We start from the raw sequence: 20,279 nt of genomic DNA on the forward strand, positions 1-20,279 counted from the left end.
TAATACTCATTGAAACCCATTCTTAGAATATTAGTATGTTAAATGCAGATCACGTCATATTGATGGTGTCATCCCTCCAAAGAACTTATCAAAGGATGACCTTCAATATAACTGACACCCATTTTTTCCCCGTTAAGTAAATAATGCATTGAAACAAGGTAATAGTTAAGAACACCAGATATGAAACTGATAGACTTGGAGAATCAAGTCCCAGTTATGTCATTTGACAGGTGTTTATTTTTATGTAAGTAATTTTACTTAAGTTTTCACATGTGTAAAATGGGAATAAATTCATAACCTAAAAGTCTGTTTTAAAAAATACAAATCAGCCCTGGCCAGTATGGCTCAATTGGTTGTGGATTTGATTCCCATTCAGGGCACCCAGGTTGCAGGTTCAATCCCTGGCCAGGGTGCATTTGGGAGGCAGCCAATCGAGGTCTCTCTCATATCATCAGTCTCTCTCTCCCTCTCACTTTCTCCCTCTCTCTCCCCCTCTCCCTCCCTCACTCCCTCCCACACTCTCCTTCCTCTCGCTCTCTAAGATCAATTTTTTAAAAAAAGAACATATCCTGGGATGAAGATTAAGAAAAAAAATATATATATATGAAACATGCATCACACAGAGTAAGCTCCCCCCAAAATTAATTACAAAAAACAGTAATAAGAAAACAGTAAAATAGTAAATAAATGTGGATACTTTTAACTCCACAGAGCTTATGAAAGCTTCTCTTACATTATAGGAAACTTACATATAGTGCCTCTTTAAAATATCACGAACATTCTTTCAAACTAAAGATTTATCTGCAAGGCAATTCCATTCCCAGACATCAACACTATTATCACAATACAGAATGACAAGAAACATTACAAAGCACATAAAAATTAAAAGGCAAACAAATAAACAAGGAAAACAACTCACTGACAAGAGAAAGCAATCAATGAAACCAAATTCAGACAAGAAACAAATGCTGAAGTCATTAAACAGGGAGCATAAAATCACTATGATTACATGATAAAGGATCTAAAGGGAAAGACAGCCAATAGGTAAATTCAGGTGAAAATAGCAAAGATAAAAATTACAAGAATCAAACAGAAATGGTGCAAATGAAAATCCTATTAAGAGATGAAGAATACCTGCAACAGACTCAAAAATAGACTCAACAGAAGTGAGGAAAGAGGTAATTCTGGCAAGTCACAAAAAATTACCAAAATGAAATATAATGAGGAAAAATAATGGGTAAGAGAACACAAAACAACATACCCAATTGCTCTGGGATTAGTCAGACATAGAAGGACAAATAATGTAAGATATCTCTTATATGTGGAATCTAAAAAAACAACAACAAAGAAAGCTCAAAGAAAAACAGAGTGGAATGGTGGTTACTAGCAGATGGAGAGTGGGGAATGGAAGATATGTTGTTAAAGGTACATACTTGCAACTAGTATATAAATAAGACAACCTAGAGATCTACTATACAGTGAGTATAAACAAAACTATTATAAACATTAAACTTGCTAGGAGACTAGATCATAATTGTTCCTATCACTAGAATAAATAATAATTATGTGATGTGAAAGAGAGGTTAACTAATGCGACAATGGCAATGTAAATGTATCAAATCAATATGCTATAAACCTTAAATTTACCAAATGTTAAATGCAATTATATCTCAATTAAAAATGATTAGTATAATTCAATATTTAATAAGGAAATAAATTCTTTATTTACCAATGGGTTATGTTTTGTTGTTTTTTTTTTACTATCAAGGTGTTTTTTAATTTTCTCCTGCAGAAAATCTACCAAAGAAATATTTGCATCAATACTGAAATTGTCAAAATTTAAGATAATTTGGGAAGAGATTAACCAATGAATTTATATGCATATAAGCATAGCCCATGGATAGATAATAGTGCAGGAAAGACCTGGGGAGGGGTGGGAGCAGGGTGGAGGGGGTTAATGGGGGAGGAAGGTGAACATCTGTAATACTGTCAACAATAAAGATAAATTTTAAAAATTTTAAATTGTATTGTTGACAATGTTTTATTTTGAAATGACTCATGTTCATACATATTATGTAGTAATATATAATTTACAGGGGGAATGGTCTTCATAAACATTAGATAGGCTTAGAACTAAATATGAACTGAAACTTTTTCTTAATCATAATTAAACTATAATATATGCAATATGCCATTTACATATTGCTCACATATAAACAGTTATGCATCTGATCGAAGGGAAAAAGAGCCTTATTGTATACAGTTCAGTTTGCATTAAGAAAACTAAAACTACCATGAATATCCATTTTTTTTTCTGTCAATCAAGCATGGCTTTTCTAGCCACAAACACATCAACTTTGAAATAAAAAATAATTGACTGTAATACAAATTCTTTGTAGAAAGCAGGAAAAAGTCATTTGAGAGGTCCTCCTCCCAAAAGTAAATTGTAAATAGAGATGGACACGTACACATGCACTAGTTAATGCTATCTGAATTTACAAATCCTATCCTATATAATAAAGAGGTGATATGCAAATTAACCCTCATGCACTCACAAGATGGCTGCCTACAACCAGGCCGGCAGGGGAGTTAGTGAGGGACAACCAAATGACTGAACAAGCAGGCTGTGTGGGGCGACCAGGCCAGCGGGGGGGCATGAGAGGCAACCAGGCCAGCAGGGTGGGGCAGTTGGGGGCGACCAGGCCAGCAGGGGGGACAGTTGGGGGTGACCAGGCCAGCAGGAGGGGCAATTAGGGGCAACAAGGCTGGCAGAGGAGGGCATTTGGGGGCGACCAGGCTGGCGGGGCGGAGCAGTAAGAGGCAACCAGGCCGGTGGGGGGAGGCAGGGGCAACAAGGCTGGCAGGGGGTGCAGTTGGGGGTGACCAGGCTGGTAGGGGGGCAGTTGGGGGTGACTAGGCTGGCAGGGGGAGGCAGGGGCAACCGGGCCGGCAGAAGGGAGCAGTTGGGGGTGACCAGGCCGGTGGGGGGGTGAGGGGGGGGTGGCAGTAAGGGGTGACCAGGCAGGCAGACAGGTGAGCGATTAGGAGCCAGTGGTCCAGGATTGTGAGAGAGATGTCTGCCTGCCAGTTTAGGCCCAATCCCCAGGATCGGGCCTAAACCAGCAGTCAGGCATCCCCAAGGGATCCCAGATTGGAGAGGATGCAGGCTGGGCTGAGGGAACCCCCCCCACCCATGCATGAATTTCGTACACTGGGCCTCTAGTTTTGTCATAATTTATGTCATAGAACATAGAAATTAGAGCTATAAGTATATACTATAAACTTAGATTTGTTTTAAATGGTTGAAAAAAAAAATCCCACAGAAGAAAAACAAGCCATCTTACACATAGTTGATGTAGATTCACAAAATTCTGTACTGTTTTGTTCATGAAAAAGCCTTGCATGTCTCCACATACATAGAAGATTGATAGTGAGTTTGTACCTTTTGTACAACTAGAAAAATGTGAGAACACCTAATTTCTTCTTATGGCCCTAGTGTTAGGGATACTAAGAAGACAAAGGGAACCAAAACAGGGAGGTTTTTATTAATGACCTGAAGAATTTTTAGGCACCCAATAATATTTTTCTCATATTATTTACTAGTGGGATAATATGTCTCTTTCAAATATGTATAACTGGAGTGCCAGAAATTAGAGAGAATAGAAAGTTGAAGAAAAGGAGGAACAAGAATAAAAATTACTGGTGATTTCTCACCCATTTAATTAAAGATGCATATTGTAAACATTGCAACAATCGTAAAATAAATAAAATGGATTATATGTAATAAACCAGAGGAAAATATCAAACAGCAAAAACATAAGAGAAGGAAGGAGGGGGGGAAGAAGAAGAACAGATGGGATAAATAGAAAAAGAAATAGTAAAATGAAACTTTTAAATTCAACTATACCTAAATGTAAATGAAATAAACAGAGAAATTAAAAAAGAGATTGCCAAGCTGGTGTGGCTCAGTGGTTGAGAATCGACCTATGAACCAAGAAGTCACAGTTCGATTCCTAGTCAAGTCAAATGCCTGGGTTGTAGGCCCAATCTCCAGTTGGGGGCATGCAGGAGGCAGCCAATCAATGATTCTCTCTCATCATTGATGGTTTTCTCTCTCCCTCTCCCTTCTTCTTTGAAATCAATGAAAATATATGTTTGAAAAAGAGAAGAGATTGTCAGACTAGTTTTAAAAAACAGAGAAAAAAGACCAAATCATATGCTACATGCCTAAACCTAGAAACAGCCCAAATGTCCATCAAGATGAATGCAGAAACAAACTGCTAAATTGCTATAATCATTACAATGGAATACTATTCAGCAATAAGAAAGTACTGATATCATTATCATAGGTAAATTTCAAAATAGCAGCCTGAGCAAAAGACCACACACACAAATGCTGAATAATTCTATTTTTATGTAGTAAGAGAACATTCACAACTTCTCTACAGTTACAGTAATGACATTCATAGATTTCTGGGGTGGAATGGTGGGGCTAAATAAGGGAATCATGAAAAGACTTGTTGGGCTAAAAAGTATTTTACTTCATGACGGGTGGTATTTAAACAGGTGTACATCTTTGAAAAACATCATTGAGCTGTATACTTAAAGTGGAGAATTCATGGTCTCTTACATAAATAAATATTTAATAAAATTCTAAAAGAGTAGTAAATTAGAAATCAGTAAAAATATATACATAAATCCTACAAAATTTTAAAATTAAACATAAAGTAGTGTTAAAAGGCGGTTTCTGCCCTTGGTGTGGTTCAGTGGTTAGTGTGTCACCCTATGCACAGACGGATTGTAGGTTTGATTCCTGGTCAAGGACACGTACCTGGATTGCAGGTTCTATCCCTGGCCCTGGTCAACCAATCGATGTGTCTGTCTCACATTGATGTTTCTCTCTTTCTCTCCCCCGTCCCTTCTACTCTCTCTAAAAATCAATTAAAAAAATATATCCTTGGGTTAGAATTAAAAAAAAAAAAGTGGTTTTCTGGATGTTTAAGAACATATATAGTTTAATTTGAAGTTTGTAAGTCTACACTTATAATTAATAATGTGAAGATTAGTAACTTAATTTTCTACAAGAATTATATATTTTACACTCATACACACACAATAAAATAAAATAATTACCAATTGAAGCTGAGTATATTTGTTTCATGTGAGTTTCGATGACAGAAGGATCCCGAGAGCTGTAAGTTCCCAACTCAGGGTAAAAGCTGGAGCCAATATCATCAGGAGGTTTGTGTTTCCCTTGTGGATAATTCTTGTCTATTCTAGGGTCCCAATGCTTCAGCATTGAATGGTTCCAATGTATGTATTTACCATCAAATTGTGGATTTCCATACCAACTGTAATAAAATACATGTAAATAATAATTCAGAGGTGGCAGTTCTTCCAGGTAAGGTTCAGATGCTTTGGGAGGTTTCACAGTAAATTCAACATTTTTTAAATTCTTGGTATCTGTTTCACTGTTGATTGTGTCACTCAATTCGGAATCAAAAATTTTCCCCAAGCGAGGAATTTGTTGACGAACTTCTGGAAGAAGATCAAGTCCAAAAGGAGCTCCAAAAATACCTTTATTTGGTCTCAACATTTTTAAACCCATCATCACAGAAAAAATAAATAGAATAAAAAGTGACAAAATGATGCAAGTCCTTCTTCGAAACTTTGCCATGATGACATACTTTAAACTCCAAAATGATAAATGTTTAGCTGTAATTTATTGAAAAACAGTAATTAGTAAGTGGTATTATTAATATTTTCCAATGTATTAAAAAATGAAAACTCAAATGCACAAAGTTCATTACATTGAAAAAATTTAACAGTGCATTAGGGTATTAATTATATCAAATATTTATGTCTACAACAGAATCTATATATGGCTAGACTAAATGCAGTATTTGGAAATACCATAATTATATTTTGTCAGATAAACATTTTGAAAATATTATTTAAAAAAACAAATATATTTTTCATCATTTGGGAAGATTTTACAAATACTGGTTATAAATAAAACATTCTATGTATAGGGACTAAAACTTTCTAAATATATAGTTAAGGTTCATGGTTTAAAAAAGGAAATACTTGTGAGATTTTTAAAAAACTATTTTTTGCAACAAAAAATAATTATTTCACAAGAAGAAAGTAATCACCCATTTTAAATGACATTTGTTATGGAAGAGAATGAGATAAAAAAATTTAAATGATCACAACTTAGATTCCTGATTTTTAAAAATATTTTTACTTTATAACTTTGAAAATCACATTGCACAGAGGTTATAAAATTAACTTACAACTTCTTTTTTTTAAAATATATTTTATTGATTTTTTTACAGAGAGGAAGGGAGAGGGATAGAGAGTTAGAAACATCGATGAGAGAGAAGCATCAATCAGCTGCCTCCTGCACACTCCCCACTGGGGATGCGCCCACAACCAAGGTACATGCCCTCGACCGGAATCGAACCTGGGACCCTTCAGTCCCCAGGCCGACACTTTATCCAGTGAGCCAAACCGGCTAGGGCAACTTACAACTTCTTAAGTGGTTTCATGTATGTTCTTTATGTCTTATTAAGTGTGTATATATACACCTGTATAGGTTGTGTTTATGTACATAGGTATATATATGTATACATGGATAAAATATTTATCTTTTTATGCACAACTTTTTATTAGATAGGTATTTGATGAAAAGTTTACATTGATTGTATTTATAAAATACTAGAGGCCCAGTGCACGAAATTCGTGCAGGTGTGTGTGTGTGTGTGTGTCCCTCAGCCCAACCTGCACCCTCTCCAATCTGGAACCCCTCGAGGGATGTCCAACTGCCCATTTAGAGTCGGACATCCCTCTCACAATCCAGGACTGCTGGCTCCCAACCGCTCGCCTGCCTGCCTGATTGCCCCTAACCGCTTCTGCCTACCAGCCTGATCACCCCCTAACCACAACCCCTGCCAGCCTGATCAACGCGTAACTGCTCCCCTGCCGGCCCGACTGCCCGTAACTGCCCTCCCCTGCCAGCCTGGTTGCCCCCAACTGCCCTCCCCTACAGGCCTGGTCACCCCTAACTGTCCTTCCCTGCAGGCCTGGTCGCCCCCAACTGCCCTCCCCTGCTGGCCCGGTCACCCCTAACTTCCCTCCCTTGCCAGCCTGGTTGCCCCTATCTGCCCTCCCCTGCCGGCCCAATTGCCCCTAACATCCCTCCCCTGCCGGCCTGGTCACCCCTAACATCCCTCCCCTGCCAGCCTGGTTGCCCCTAACTGCTCTCCCCTGATGGCCTGGTCGCTCCCAACTGCCCTCCCCTGCTGGCCATCTTGTGTCCACATGGGGGCGGCCATCTTGTGTGTTGGAGTGATGGTCAATTTGCATATTACCTCTTTATTATACAGGATGGTTTTCTACAATTTATCATTTTGTTGTTACTCTAAAGCATTAAATTAAAATAAATTAACTATGATGGAAAAGACACACAAGTAAAATTTAATCTAAAACCCAAGTATTTATCACACAAAAACTGTCTATAAACTGATGCTTCTACTATACATATACGCAAGAAATACTAAGATGAGCAAGCATTACTTCTTTAAAGGCTAAAATTCAGAGACTCTCCTCAAAGTCAACTTTGTTTAACTGTGAACCATATCACACCTAAAGATTAATATTAAAAAATATATATATGTTTAGTTTGAAACAAACATTAGAAAATAAAAGTGTCAGCTTTTAAAAGTCTATCTCCACCTTTTGTGCCTTTTGCCCATCACCAGCCCTAATCATTCTCTTTGCTTAAGGGAAACCACTTGAGTTTTGTGTTTAATATTCCCTCACCCTTTTTTAAATAGTTTTTTCCAAACATAAGCATACCTAACCAATATTAATTTTATTTTCCTGGTTTCAAATTTTTATTTAAGTAGCTACGGTACATCCATATACCATATATAAATCATACATAGGTACATATATACACACAAATATATATAATGTGCATATTCATCTTATATACAGATACACGGATACCTTACATATATTTATGTACACTACAAGTATGTGTAATTATATATATAATTCAATGTATATGAAATATACAAAACTTCTGGGAAACAATATTGATTACTAAACCTTCTTTGCCACTTCCCCATTCATGCATTCCATCACATTAGTTCCTTCACTCTCATAAAAAGCCATGAAAATGGACTTTTAGCAAAGGAATAGGTAGATGGGTCTGGGATTTTGTTTTGGAATTATATTAACCCACTAGTTGGATGAAAATGCTCTCATGTCATTCTCCTTCTTAAACTTTAAAACTAAGATTATAAAAGCAACACTTTTTGTTGTTCCTAATGATCTAATTTAGGGACCCCATCCATAAAGTTATATTTTAATACTGTTATTACATGAATAAACTGTGACCACACCAACAGGCTGAGTTCATTAAAGTATGTTATGTAATCAATCAATAACATAAGATTTAAGCTAAAACAAGCATTATAAAAGTTGACATAGTTGACTTTAAAATGAGAAAGAGTTGAATCCTTATTGTTCTCCCAGGAACAAACAAAAACTTATTATTTTATTTGGTTGAAATATCAAAATGCAAAAACAGAAACAAAAAACCTCTAGAAAACAAAAAGATGCAGAACTCATTTTCAATTGAACAGCTGTATTATATAAAAATGAAGTATGCTAGGTTGATTAATAAGACAATTCTTTTATAGGTATATATGTATGTATATGCATATATATATATAGGATATGCATATATTATATAGGATATGTATGTATAGGTGCATATACATACATATCCTATATAATAAAGCCTAATATGCTAAGTATCTGGTCATCCAGTCATCTATTCAACCAATCAAAACATAACATGCTAATGATATGCTAAGGCCACTCAATTACTTGCTATGAATTGCACTGAACACCAGGGACAGTCAACTGGTTGACCAGTCCCTATGATGTGCACTGACCACCAGGGGGCAGACGCTCCAACCGGTAGGTTAGCTTGCTGCTGGGGTCCAGCCGAACAGGACTGAGCTAGGACCAGACATGCTCTGGAACCCTCCCGCAGTCCCTCCCTGGCTGGCCAACCTCCCACATCCCTCCCCAGCCCCAAATCATGCACCGGTGAGGTCCCTCAGCCTGGCCTGCGCCCTCTCGTTATCCGGGACCCTTCAGGGGATGTTGGAGAGCTGGTTTCAGCCCCATCCTGCAGGCCAGGCCAAGGGACCTCATTGGTGCATGAATTCGTGCATTGGGCCTCTAGTGTGTGTGTGTGTGTATCTACAGTAATAAAAGACAAAGATGCTAACTGACCATACGTTTGCTACGCCCAAGCCATGCCCACCAGCCAATCAGAGCGACTATATGCAAATTAACCCAACCAAGATGGCGGCCGGCAACCACGGAGCTGGAACAAGCAGGAGGCTTGGTTGCCCCGGTGATGGAGAAAGCAAAGCTTCCCGCCTGCTCTGGCTGCTGCAGCCTCTGCAAAAGGCAACTAAGTTTAAATTATAGAAGCTAAATAAATCCCAGATACCTGCTTCCAGCCAGGCTCCACTGGGAACTTGGGTGGCTGGGGGCCGTGGCCAGCCTGAAAACGGCCCTAAGCCCCTCAGCCAGGCTGGCCAGGCACCCCAGAGGGACCCCTACTCTGAAGGGGCTGTGGCCAGCCTGCAAACAGTCATCAGCCCCTCACCCAGGCTGGCCAGGCACCTCAGCAGGACCCCCACCCTGATCCGGGACACCCTTCAGGGCAAACCAGCCGGCCCCCACCCATGCACAAGGCCTCTATCCTATATAATAAAAGGGTAATATGCAAATTGACCCTAACAGCAGAATGACTGGGAATCACTGGTCACTATGACACACACTGACCACCAGGGGGCAGATGCTCAATGCAGTAGCTGCCCCCTGGTTGTCAGTGTACACCCACAGGGGGAGCTCTGCTCAGCCACAAGCCAGGCTGATGGCTGCCAGTACAGAGGTGGTGGTGGGAGCCTCTCCTGCCTCCTCAGCAGCGCTAAGGATGTCCGAATGCAGCTAGGCCTGCTCTCCGCTTCAAGTGCACATCCCCCAAGGGCTCCCGGGCTGCTAGAGGGATGTCTGACTGCCAGCTTAGGCCCAATATCCAGGGGAGCGGGCCTAAGCCAGCAGGTGGTCATTCCCCGAAGGGTCCCAGACTTCGAGAGGGCACAGGCCGGGCTGAGCGACCCTCCCGAGTGCACAAATTTTTGTGCACCGGGCCTCTAGTGTGTGTGTGTGTATGTGTGTGTGTGTATACACATACACATACACACACACATACATATATATGTATGTGTGTATATATATATATATATATATATATTGATTTCAGAGAGGAAGGGAGAGGGAGAGAGAGGTAGAAACATCAATAATGAGAGAGAATCAATTGGCTGCCTGCCTCCTGCACACCCCCAACTGGGGATCAAGCCTACAATCTGGGCATATGCCCTGATTGTGAATCGAACCGTGACCTCCTGGTTCATAGGTTGATGCTCAATCACTAGCCATGCTGGCCAGGCAGACACAATTCTTAAGTTCAAGGTTCTTAGTGTCCAGGAGGAAGGGAAAGACACATATGCAAATAACTATAACTCAAAGTGTCAAAAGAGAAGTGGAAGGCATATAAAGGAATAAAATGCCATATACACTAAGGCATTAATGAAAACTCTTCAGGAAAATAAAACAGTAAAATCTTGGAAGTATGAACATAATATACATAGGCTGGTGGAATAGATAGGAAAAAAAAGAATGTCACCAGAGAAACAGTATGCCTAAAGATACTGGACATGAAACAATAAGGCATCTTTTGGCTGAGGCACAGAAAACAAGATGGTAAGGTAAAGGTAAAGCAGCTGCAGTGGCATACTGTAACCACACTGTACCTAAGTAAGAGGACAGTTCTTACTTGGGTAAACAGGGGGTCAGGCCACTGGATCCTTACAAACAAAATATTGGCATAATATTTTTAAAATAGGAGGAGGAAGCGACCTTAAAGAAGACGTTCAAGTCATCAAGCTTTACCATTATCTGAATCTAATCTCCCATTCACTGATGGTTTTAGCAAAATCATCACTGTTTTCCTTCCTACCCAACTTCTAATACTATTTTTAATACTCTACCAACATGGATGAGCCATGTAGCAGTTTAGACTCCCAGTCATTCACTGCCTCATTTCTAATGATCTGTTCTTCTACCCCATTTCACCAACTCAAGTGTCATACTTGTACTTTTAATCTGTTCATTTACAATCATTGACGAAAATCTCTATTTCATTTTTCTCCATTTCCTAAACAATCTTCTGTGCTTGGACCCCTCTAACTAATATGCTCATTCTGGCAATCCCTGGTCCTTACTGAGATGTCCAACCCATCAACTCTACCACTTTTTTGCTATTTCTCCTTTTCTTCATGTTTTGTCTCTGGTGAATTTATATCCCATAATCCAGCATAATTCCTCACTTGCAATATCCTTCTTAACTCCCTTTACTATTCTCCTTTTTTAATACTTCCGTGAGAAAACCTCAAATAAATGTTTGTCTTGACCTTGATCCACAACCACAGAATGATACTGGAGAAAAACAGCCATGCTGACTTTTCACTTTGAATTTACAACCATAAATTTAAAATCAACACTCGACTGCTTAACAATTGTATTACTATTCCCTAGTATGTTCACTTTTCTAAAAAGAATTATTTCATTCCTTCTCATTTTTCATCAAACCTGCTATTACATCACCCACTTTTCATTCTTCAAATAGCCATGCCTTAAAATTCATAGCAAAAACAGAAACAATAATACAGAAACTTATCCTCCCATCAAGAAATGAGCTAACCTATTGATATCCACTCCCTCCTCTCCCCCCAATATATCTTTATTGATTTCAGAGAGGAAGGTAAAGGGAGAGACAGAAGCATCAATGATGAGAGAGAATCATTGATCAGCTGCCTCCTGCAAGCCCCACACTGGATATTGAGCCCACAACCGGGCATGTGCCCTAACGGGGAATGGAACTGTTATCTCCTGGTTCACAGATTGATGCTCCATTACTGAGCCAAGTCAGCTGGGCGACATCCACTTTTTTATTGTCATCAAATTATTTTCTATTTAAATTTGTTCTGTTGCATTGCTTTACCTTTCTTCTATGGGAAGTTCTACTACTTTCTTTGAATTTTTGCTGAATTTTACCAAATGCACTTTCTTTTTCACCTCTTCATTTTATTTTGATTTTTAAGTTTCTCTTTACCATTTCTCATAAGGATTTATCTGTTGTGCTTGTCTTCTAGTCTTCATTTATGAAATCATTTATGAAGCTTTTATTCTAATTATTTTCTGATTTATATTACATTTCTGAGTTTTCATATCTGTAATTTACTTATTCATTCATACATCATTAATTATTTTGTTTGCTTTAACTTAAATATTAGGGTACAGTTGTCAGATGTTTTGTGAGCACATCTCCAGCATGCTTTCAGTGTTTACAAGTATGATAACTTTTTGCCTATAATTACTTTTTATGGAATTTGACTGCAATCATTTTCTGTTGCTGAAGGCAGCAGATCCTCAAATAACTTCATTTTGTTAAATGCTCTTTTGTTACAATGTTGACGAGATTATGGTAAAATTGGTTTTGTTATAAATTGTTTTGCTTACAGTCACAGAACCTATTGAGAACATATGTGAGAACATATGAAATAATTTCCCCTTAATTTTTGGAAATAAATGTTGAATTGTGATAGTTTTTCCAGCCTCACAGCTCTAGAGAGATTTTTCTGCTGCTTATGTGAAGTCTTCATATGGCCTAAAATTTTTCTGAGATCAGTTGGGTTCTTTTTCCATTCCCATAATTATCTGGAAGTTTTTATTTCCTTCACTTCTATTTCGTTCCCACCTTAATCAATTTGAAAATTATTTCCAGACCTTACTCTTCAATATGGAATTTTATCCTGAACAAATTTCAGCAACTTAAGGTTTTAAGAGTTCTTGAAACCAAGATGCTGTAGCCCCTTCAAATATGACTTCAAACTCCACATTGCAGCACTATTCTCAAATTGGAATGTCAATCTTTCCTAAAATATATACATTTAGAGAATGAGGAAAATGAAAGACAGTTTAGAACTATTCAGACTGAAAAGACAAAAGGAGGTAAGTTAAAAAAAATTAAAGAAATACATGTGACATAAAATTCTAACATGTGAATAATGTATTCCAAAATGGGAGATAATCTATCTTCTCTCTTACTTCCTTGAACATTTTAATCCCATTTATATAAAGTGCAACTCTAATAACCTGAATTTGGATCTTAAAGATTCTATTTCTATTGCCTGTTTAATGTTTTTTTTTTGTTTATTTGTTTGTTTCTCTCTTAATATCTGGACATTCACTATCTTTTTTTTTTGTAAGCTAGGTTTATTTTTATTGAATGCTGTATAAAAATTTTTAGAGACAACTCTCTATATATTATTTTCCTTTGAGAAATCTTATTTTTTGCTTCGTAGTCTGCTAGAGTAGAGAATAATCTTAATCTAATCACAAACTGATATCTTCAAAATTGGGCTTAAGTCCCTATGAATATTTGTTCTATTTCTGATTCATCCTTACTCAATAACAACCTAAAGTTCCAAAATCAAAGCATGCATCTTTCATGGATTTGGAAGGATCTTCAATTCCAACTTTGGTCCCCAAAGAGTCCTAAAACTGCCAAAAACAGTTAATTTTCTCAACTGCCACATTCTACTTATGATCTCTGCTTCTCTGCTGCTACTTTTGAATCAGGCGTTTTAAACCCCTCCTCTTTTGGACCCCAAACTCCCATAGAATAATGCAACTTGTAAGGCTCAGAATCATTCAAATGATTAAATAATCCCACCTGAATTTGCTTATAACCCCTGAGTGTAGTGATAGGCTTTATAACTTACTAGAGGCCCAGTACACAAAAATTTGTGCACTCGGGGCAGTGGGGTCCCTCAGCCCGGCCTGTGCCCTCTCGCAGTCTGGTACCCCTCAGGGGATGACCACCTGCTGGCTTAGGCCTGCTCCCTGGGATATTGGGCCTAAGCTGGCAATCAGACATCCCTCTGGCAGCCCATGAGTCCTCGGGGTATGTCCACTTGCCAGCGGGGAGCAGGCCTAAGCTGCAGTCGGACATCCTTAGCAGTGCTGAGGAGGTGGGAGAGGCTCCAACCACCACCACTGTGCTGGCAGCCATCAGCCTGGCTTGTGGCTGAGCAGAGCTCCCACTGTGGGAGGGCACTGACCACCAGAGGGCAGCTCCTGCATTGAGCATCTGCCCCCTGGTGGTCAGTGTGTGTCACAGTGACCAGTGATTCCCAGTCGCTCTGCTGTTAGGGTCAATTTGCATATTATCCTTTTATTATATAGGATAGAGGCCTGGTGCATGGGTTGGGGCTGGCTGGTTTGCCCTGAAGGGTGTCTCAGATCAGGGTGGAGGTCCCGCTGGGGTGCCTGGCCAGCCTGGGTGAGGGGCTGATGGGTGTTTGCAGGTGGTCACACCCCCTTCAGGGTGGGGGTCCCCACTGGGTGCCTGACCAGCCTGGGTGAGGGGCTGATGGCTGTTTTCAGGCTGGCCAAGCTCCCCGGGCGACGGAAGCTCCCAGTCTCTCCTTTTTTACTTTTTTTTTTTTTTATTCTGGGATTTATTTACCTTCTATAATTGAAACTTTGTTGCTTTGAGTTGAGCTCAGAGCCGCTCGCGGCAGGCGGGAGGGAAGCCTCCTGCTCGCTCCAGCTCCGTGGCCACAGCCGGCTGAAAGCAGGTATCTGGGGTTTATTTATCTTCTATAATTGAAACTTTGTTGCTTTGAGTGGAGCTGAGAGCCGGCCTCCGCAGGCGGGAAGTTGGCTTCCTCAATCATTGGGGAAACCAAGCCTCCTGCTCGCTCCAGCTTTGTGGCTGCCGGCCGCCATCTTGGTTGGGTTAATTTGCAAATTTGCATACAGTCGCTCTGATTGGCTGGTGGGCGTGGCTTAAGGCATAGCAAAAGTACAGTCAATTTGCATGTTTGTCTTTTATTAGTGTAGATGACTCAAAATTCAGAAGGAATAAAGGACAGTAACTACATAAAATCTTTTTTTTTTTTAATATATTTTGTTGATTTTTTACAGAGAGGAAGGGAGAGAGAGAGAAAGTTAGAAACATCGATGAGAGAGAAACATCGACCAGCTGCCTCCTGCACATCTCCCACTGGGGATGTGCCCGCAACCCAGGTACATGCCCTTGACCGGAATCGAACCCGGGACCCTTCAGTCCGCAGGCCGACGCTCTATCCACTGAGCCAAACCGGTTTCGGCAACTACATAAAATCTTAAAAAATATATACAGAGTGTCCCAAAATGTATACACACTTTGAATAATTTTTAATTCCAATGAGTTAAATCTGAAAAGAAACATCAATTGAGCTATCAAAAACTGTATGGGGGACAACCTAACTATCAGAAAACTATAAAGGACAATTGGCAAACTGAGTGAAAATATATTTGCAAGACCTGCCTCAACCAAAATTATAAAAATGCAAATTAAAACTACAAAGATACCATTTCTTACGTAACACATTGGAAAAAAGAAAGCATAAAAATACATCCTGTTCCAAGACAGTGAGAAAACAAGCACTCCCATATATTGCCAGTGAAGGCAAATTGGTGCAACCTTTTGGGGAATTTGGCAATATCTAACAAAATTACACATCCATTTACTTTTTGAGTCACCAATCCTACTTCATAGAATTTAGCTTGAAAATACACAAACAATAGTAAATAAATTCACATACAGCTTTGTTTGTAATTGTATTGATTGACATATTCAGTGGAAAAAAATGAGGAAGAGATTCCTGAAATCCCATAAAGTGATTTTCTGGGTATACTGCTAAGTGAACAAAGCCAAATGCAAATAGAAAGTATACATTTCTCATGAGCAAAAGAAACACAAAGACTAAACAAGACTTTAATTAGGTTGATTATTTAAAAGGGGTGAGGAGGAACAAGGTGGAAAATATGGAGGGGATGAAAATGAAATAGAAGGACTAGGGAATGAAAGACTCTTCTCTGATTATACCTATTTGCATAGTCTTATTTTTTGAGCCATTTTATATTTAGCACACTTAAAACAAACAAACAAACATATCTAATATTAAATGTTGAACTCCAGTTAGTAAGTTGTTTTTTTGCAATGGTATCGGTTAGCAATTCTTGAAGTACTTAATGTGTATTTTAGAAGTAAGCAAATAAGCAATATATGCTGGAAAATGGGGCCCAGAATTTTCACTGACAAAAAAAAGTGAGTTATAAAAAAGTAGGAGACTAGAATAAAAATTGTGTTGTTAGATTGTAATTGGCAATTTCAGGATGGATGTGGGGCTTTTACCATCAATATATAGGTGTAGGGGTGTGTGTGTGTGTGTGTGTGTGTATGTGTGTGTACATGTAAATATATTCACATTATTTCCTAGCTCTGACCACTGAGAGAGTCTAGAACCAAAGCAACATCAGCAGCAATTAACACATCTGATGCCAAGATTTTGGTTTTTAAGTACCCTTCTCTACTTAAAAGAACCAAGTTCTGTGGAGAAATGTTGATTCTAAGACTCTGGATGGAAATTTATAAGGTAAGCCTAGAAAGTAGGTAAGTACACAAAAAATGTAGGATGTATATCCGTAGGACACAGGAGCCAGCTTGACAGGACAACCACTGGCTAAATCTGGGACAATTTCAGCGTCAAAATAAGGAATAAGAATAAACTAAGGCATTAAGATAAAGTGAGAACTACTGAATCTTTATTTTTTAAAAGGTAAAAATAAATGGAATAAAGTAGACTCATTAGAAAGTCAACTAATAAATTTAGATGGAATAATGGAATTAGAATATCACCATTTGGCAACTACCATAACAATAATTATCAGGCAAGAGTTATCGATGGATATTAAATGAGGGAGAAAAAGTTTGATGAGAAACAGGCTATCTCCCCAAAAGATATCTAATTAACTACAAAGGGAAAATAGTAACTTAACAGTACAGAACCTAACAGACACCACGTTATTAGACAAGTAATCAAAATTAAGTTCTTCAGTTAATTTTGGAAGGAGATATCATGAATCTCCTGAGATAATGTCTTAAGGACACAGAATCACTGCTGTGGTATTTGTCAAAATTTAATCTGGATCTAAGCATGAGGAAACATCAAACATGTTACACACACACACAATCTATGTATATTTATATGTGCACACATATGTGCACACATGCATACAATTACATGTGTGTAATTGTACACAATGTACTATGTAAGTGTGTACTTGTATAATGATAAAGCAAATGTGGTAAAATATTACCATTTGATGAATCTTCAGAAAAAAAGCAAAGGAGAACTGTTAGTTCTTTGTATTATTTTTAAAACTTTTCTTTAAGTCTAAACATGTTTGAAAATTAAAAAGGAAAAATAAAGAAAGCAAACTGGAGGACATACACTGTTAACCTAATACCTGCTTATTTCTGGGAAGGGCCAACTCATGTACTCTTTCAAGCTCTGCACTGAGGGACTCCAGGGAGTGAAATTCCTACCTATGGAATGTGGCAGTCCTGTAGATAAGAATAAAGGAATGATATAACTATTTGTGGTTACCTGTGATTTGTTGTCCTTAAATTTCCATGAAGTAGAAAAAAATTATGAATATAACATTATCTCAATTATATTAAAGATACACACAGAGGGAGAAAATAAGGTAAATAGGTATAATGATTACCTCTGGGTGAGAAAATACAGTTATGTTTTCTTACTCTGTCTTCTAAAATGAAAGCAATCCTTATAAGAAAAGTTTGGGGCAGATACTTTATAAGGAAATAATCAATGGTAATGAATATTGATGAGTCACAGAGGATGGAGAAATAACTACTGAATTTAGAAATCAGCAAGACATTGAATTCTGAGACGTTGACTAGCTCAGTGGTGAAATGCATGAGAGTCAGGATATATAATGGAAAGAATATTGATCTTGGAATGGAAGAATCAGTCATGTTGATTTAGTTGTGTGACCCTGAGTAAGTAACTTAATCTCTTCTTTCAAAAGAGTATGTTGCCTGTTTTACTTTCTGACAAAGTTGTTCTGTGAATCATGCAAGATAATGTATGTGAAAGAAAGTATAAAAGGGTAATGTTTTAATCAATTGGTAAGTACCGATTGGATTTAAAAATAAATAAAAAGGAAAGAAATATAGGCAACATAGTTGATTTTTTAAATATTTGTTATATAAACTTCTCAAATCTACATATGAACATAAAACACACAAAAAAATCCATTTATGGAAGTTGATGCTTTTTTTCCCCCTCTTGCCTGTCAATGTGATTTCTTAAACTGGACCCTCTGTCTTTTTTTTTACATTCACTTAAAAAATGTTATCACATTATTATAGATGATCCACTGGTTCTATCCCAACCTTCATATCTCAAATAACAGTAAGTCATCTCGACCATAAGTAAGACAGCAGGTCATTGTGATTAAAAGTATGGGCTCTGCAGTTCAGATGCCCAGGTTCAAATTCCAGTTGTATCCTTTTTAGCTATTTCACCTACACAAGTGAACTGACCTTTCCCTGCCCTTTTTTTTTTTTCATCTGTACAAGTTATCACTTCACTCAGGATTTGTGTGAGGATAAAATAAGTTAACATTATAAAATTCTTAGAATATTTCTGGCTTATGTTACACTGAATAAATATGAACAAGCATTTATGATGACAATGCCTACTATCAAAGCTGGGTGTCTGGCAAAAAATTAAAAACTAAAACATGATTTATTCTCTTTAAATGCCTATTGTTTATATGGCTAACTTTTAAAATACTATTTATTCTTCAAGCTGAAATGTTGCCTCTTCTTGATACCTCTAATGGTTCCAGAGAGAAAAGGACTCACTTTCTCACATATTCTATTGTTACAGCGTTACCTGCTTTTTAAATTGGCATTTTAAAAAAATGCATTGCATCATGTTATTTATTTACATGTATTATATTCCCTACTACATTGCTCCTTAAAGTCCAGAAATGGAACCCTTACCTCTACAGTCTAGTAGAGCCCAACATATCTTTTACATAGTTAGTGACTATTAAGTGTTCAGCTTAAACAATTTAATTTCTGGCCCTTTTGTTCTGATACTGGTATATATTTGGGCAATATGTGTATAGACAGATTCTACTGATTATACATATACTTAATATGTTTATAGTCTATAGTGAACTGATTATACAGGAAGAATCATAGGTATACAGACAGATCCAAAAATTTTAAAAATCAATTTTAATAAAAATTATGTCCAGCCCTAATCAGTTTGGCTAAGTGGACAGAGCGTCAGTCTGTGGACTAAAGGGTCCCAGGTTCGATTCCAGTCAAGGGCATGTACCTTGGTTGCAGGCACATCCCCAGTAGGGAGTGTGCAGGAGGCAGCTGAATTGATGTTTCTCTCTCATTGATGTTTCTAACTCTCTATCCCTCTCCCTTCCTCTCTGTAAAAAATCAATAAAATATGTTTTAAAAAAATTATGTCCAACATAGCAAAACCACAATGACCCTTGGAATGCCTAACAGGTGTAATAATCTCACAGGAAAGGTATATAGGAACTACTTATTTGGGTTCAACAAAAGTTTCAGAAGTCACTTAAGAGAAAAAACAAACAAAAATCCTGCAAGTTAATTATAGATGTATAGGTTCTCAAAGCAGGAACCTACTCCAGGTGTTGGCTATTGAAAATCTGTTATCTGCAAAGGACAGTTCACATTACATCAAAGATTCTTTCTAAACTTTATGGTTTCTATATTTGTGTGTTGTGCTTTTAATCTTTGAAGTGCTAGTTTTTGACTTGGAGGTTTAGTGAGGTCCAAGGGATCCAGAAGCCGTATGATTTAACTATTATTTCAAAAAGTATTTACTGTTATCTTGTTACTCAGAAAACCCCCAAAATTTCACCTTTTAATGATCTATTATACCAACGTCTGCTGCTTTTCTTATTTTAGTATTGCTTTCTTCTGATTTTACTTTCTATTAAGCCTCTAGAGCAGGGGTGGGCAAACTTTTTGACTCGAGGGCCACAATGGGTTCTTAAACTGGACCGGAACAAAAGCATGGATGGAGTGTTTGTGTGAACTAATATAAATTCAAAGTAAACATCATTACATAAAAGGGTACGGTCTTTTTTTTTTTTAGTTTATTCATTTCAAACGGGCCGAATCCGGCCCGTGGGCCGTAGTTTGCCCA

General features: G+C 38.0%; 1 protein-coding gene across 1 annotated transcript in view; it reads right to left on the reverse strand.

The window, feature by feature from the left end:
* Positions 1–20,279, reverse strand: part of MANEA (mannosidase endo-alpha) — a 58,948-nt gene that overhangs the window by 37,100 nt on the left and 1,569 nt on the right. The window contains exon 2 of the mRNA XM_070418059.1: positions 5,134–5,715. Coding sequence (XP_070274160.1) covers positions 5,134–5,677 — 544 coding nt within the window. The 5' untranslated portion in view covers positions 5,678–5,715. The remainder of the gene's footprint in view (positions 1–5,133; positions 5,716–20,279) is intronic.

The sequence above is a fragment of the Myotis yumanensis genome, unplaced genomic scaffold (assembly GCF_028538775.1).
Source record: "Myotis yumanensis isolate MYYU_CA2020_CCGP unplaced genomic scaffold, mMyoYum1.0.hap1 SCAF_6, whole genome shotgun sequence".
NCBI lineage: Eukaryota > Metazoa > Chordata > Mammalia > Chiroptera > Vespertilionidae > Myotis > Myotis yumanensis.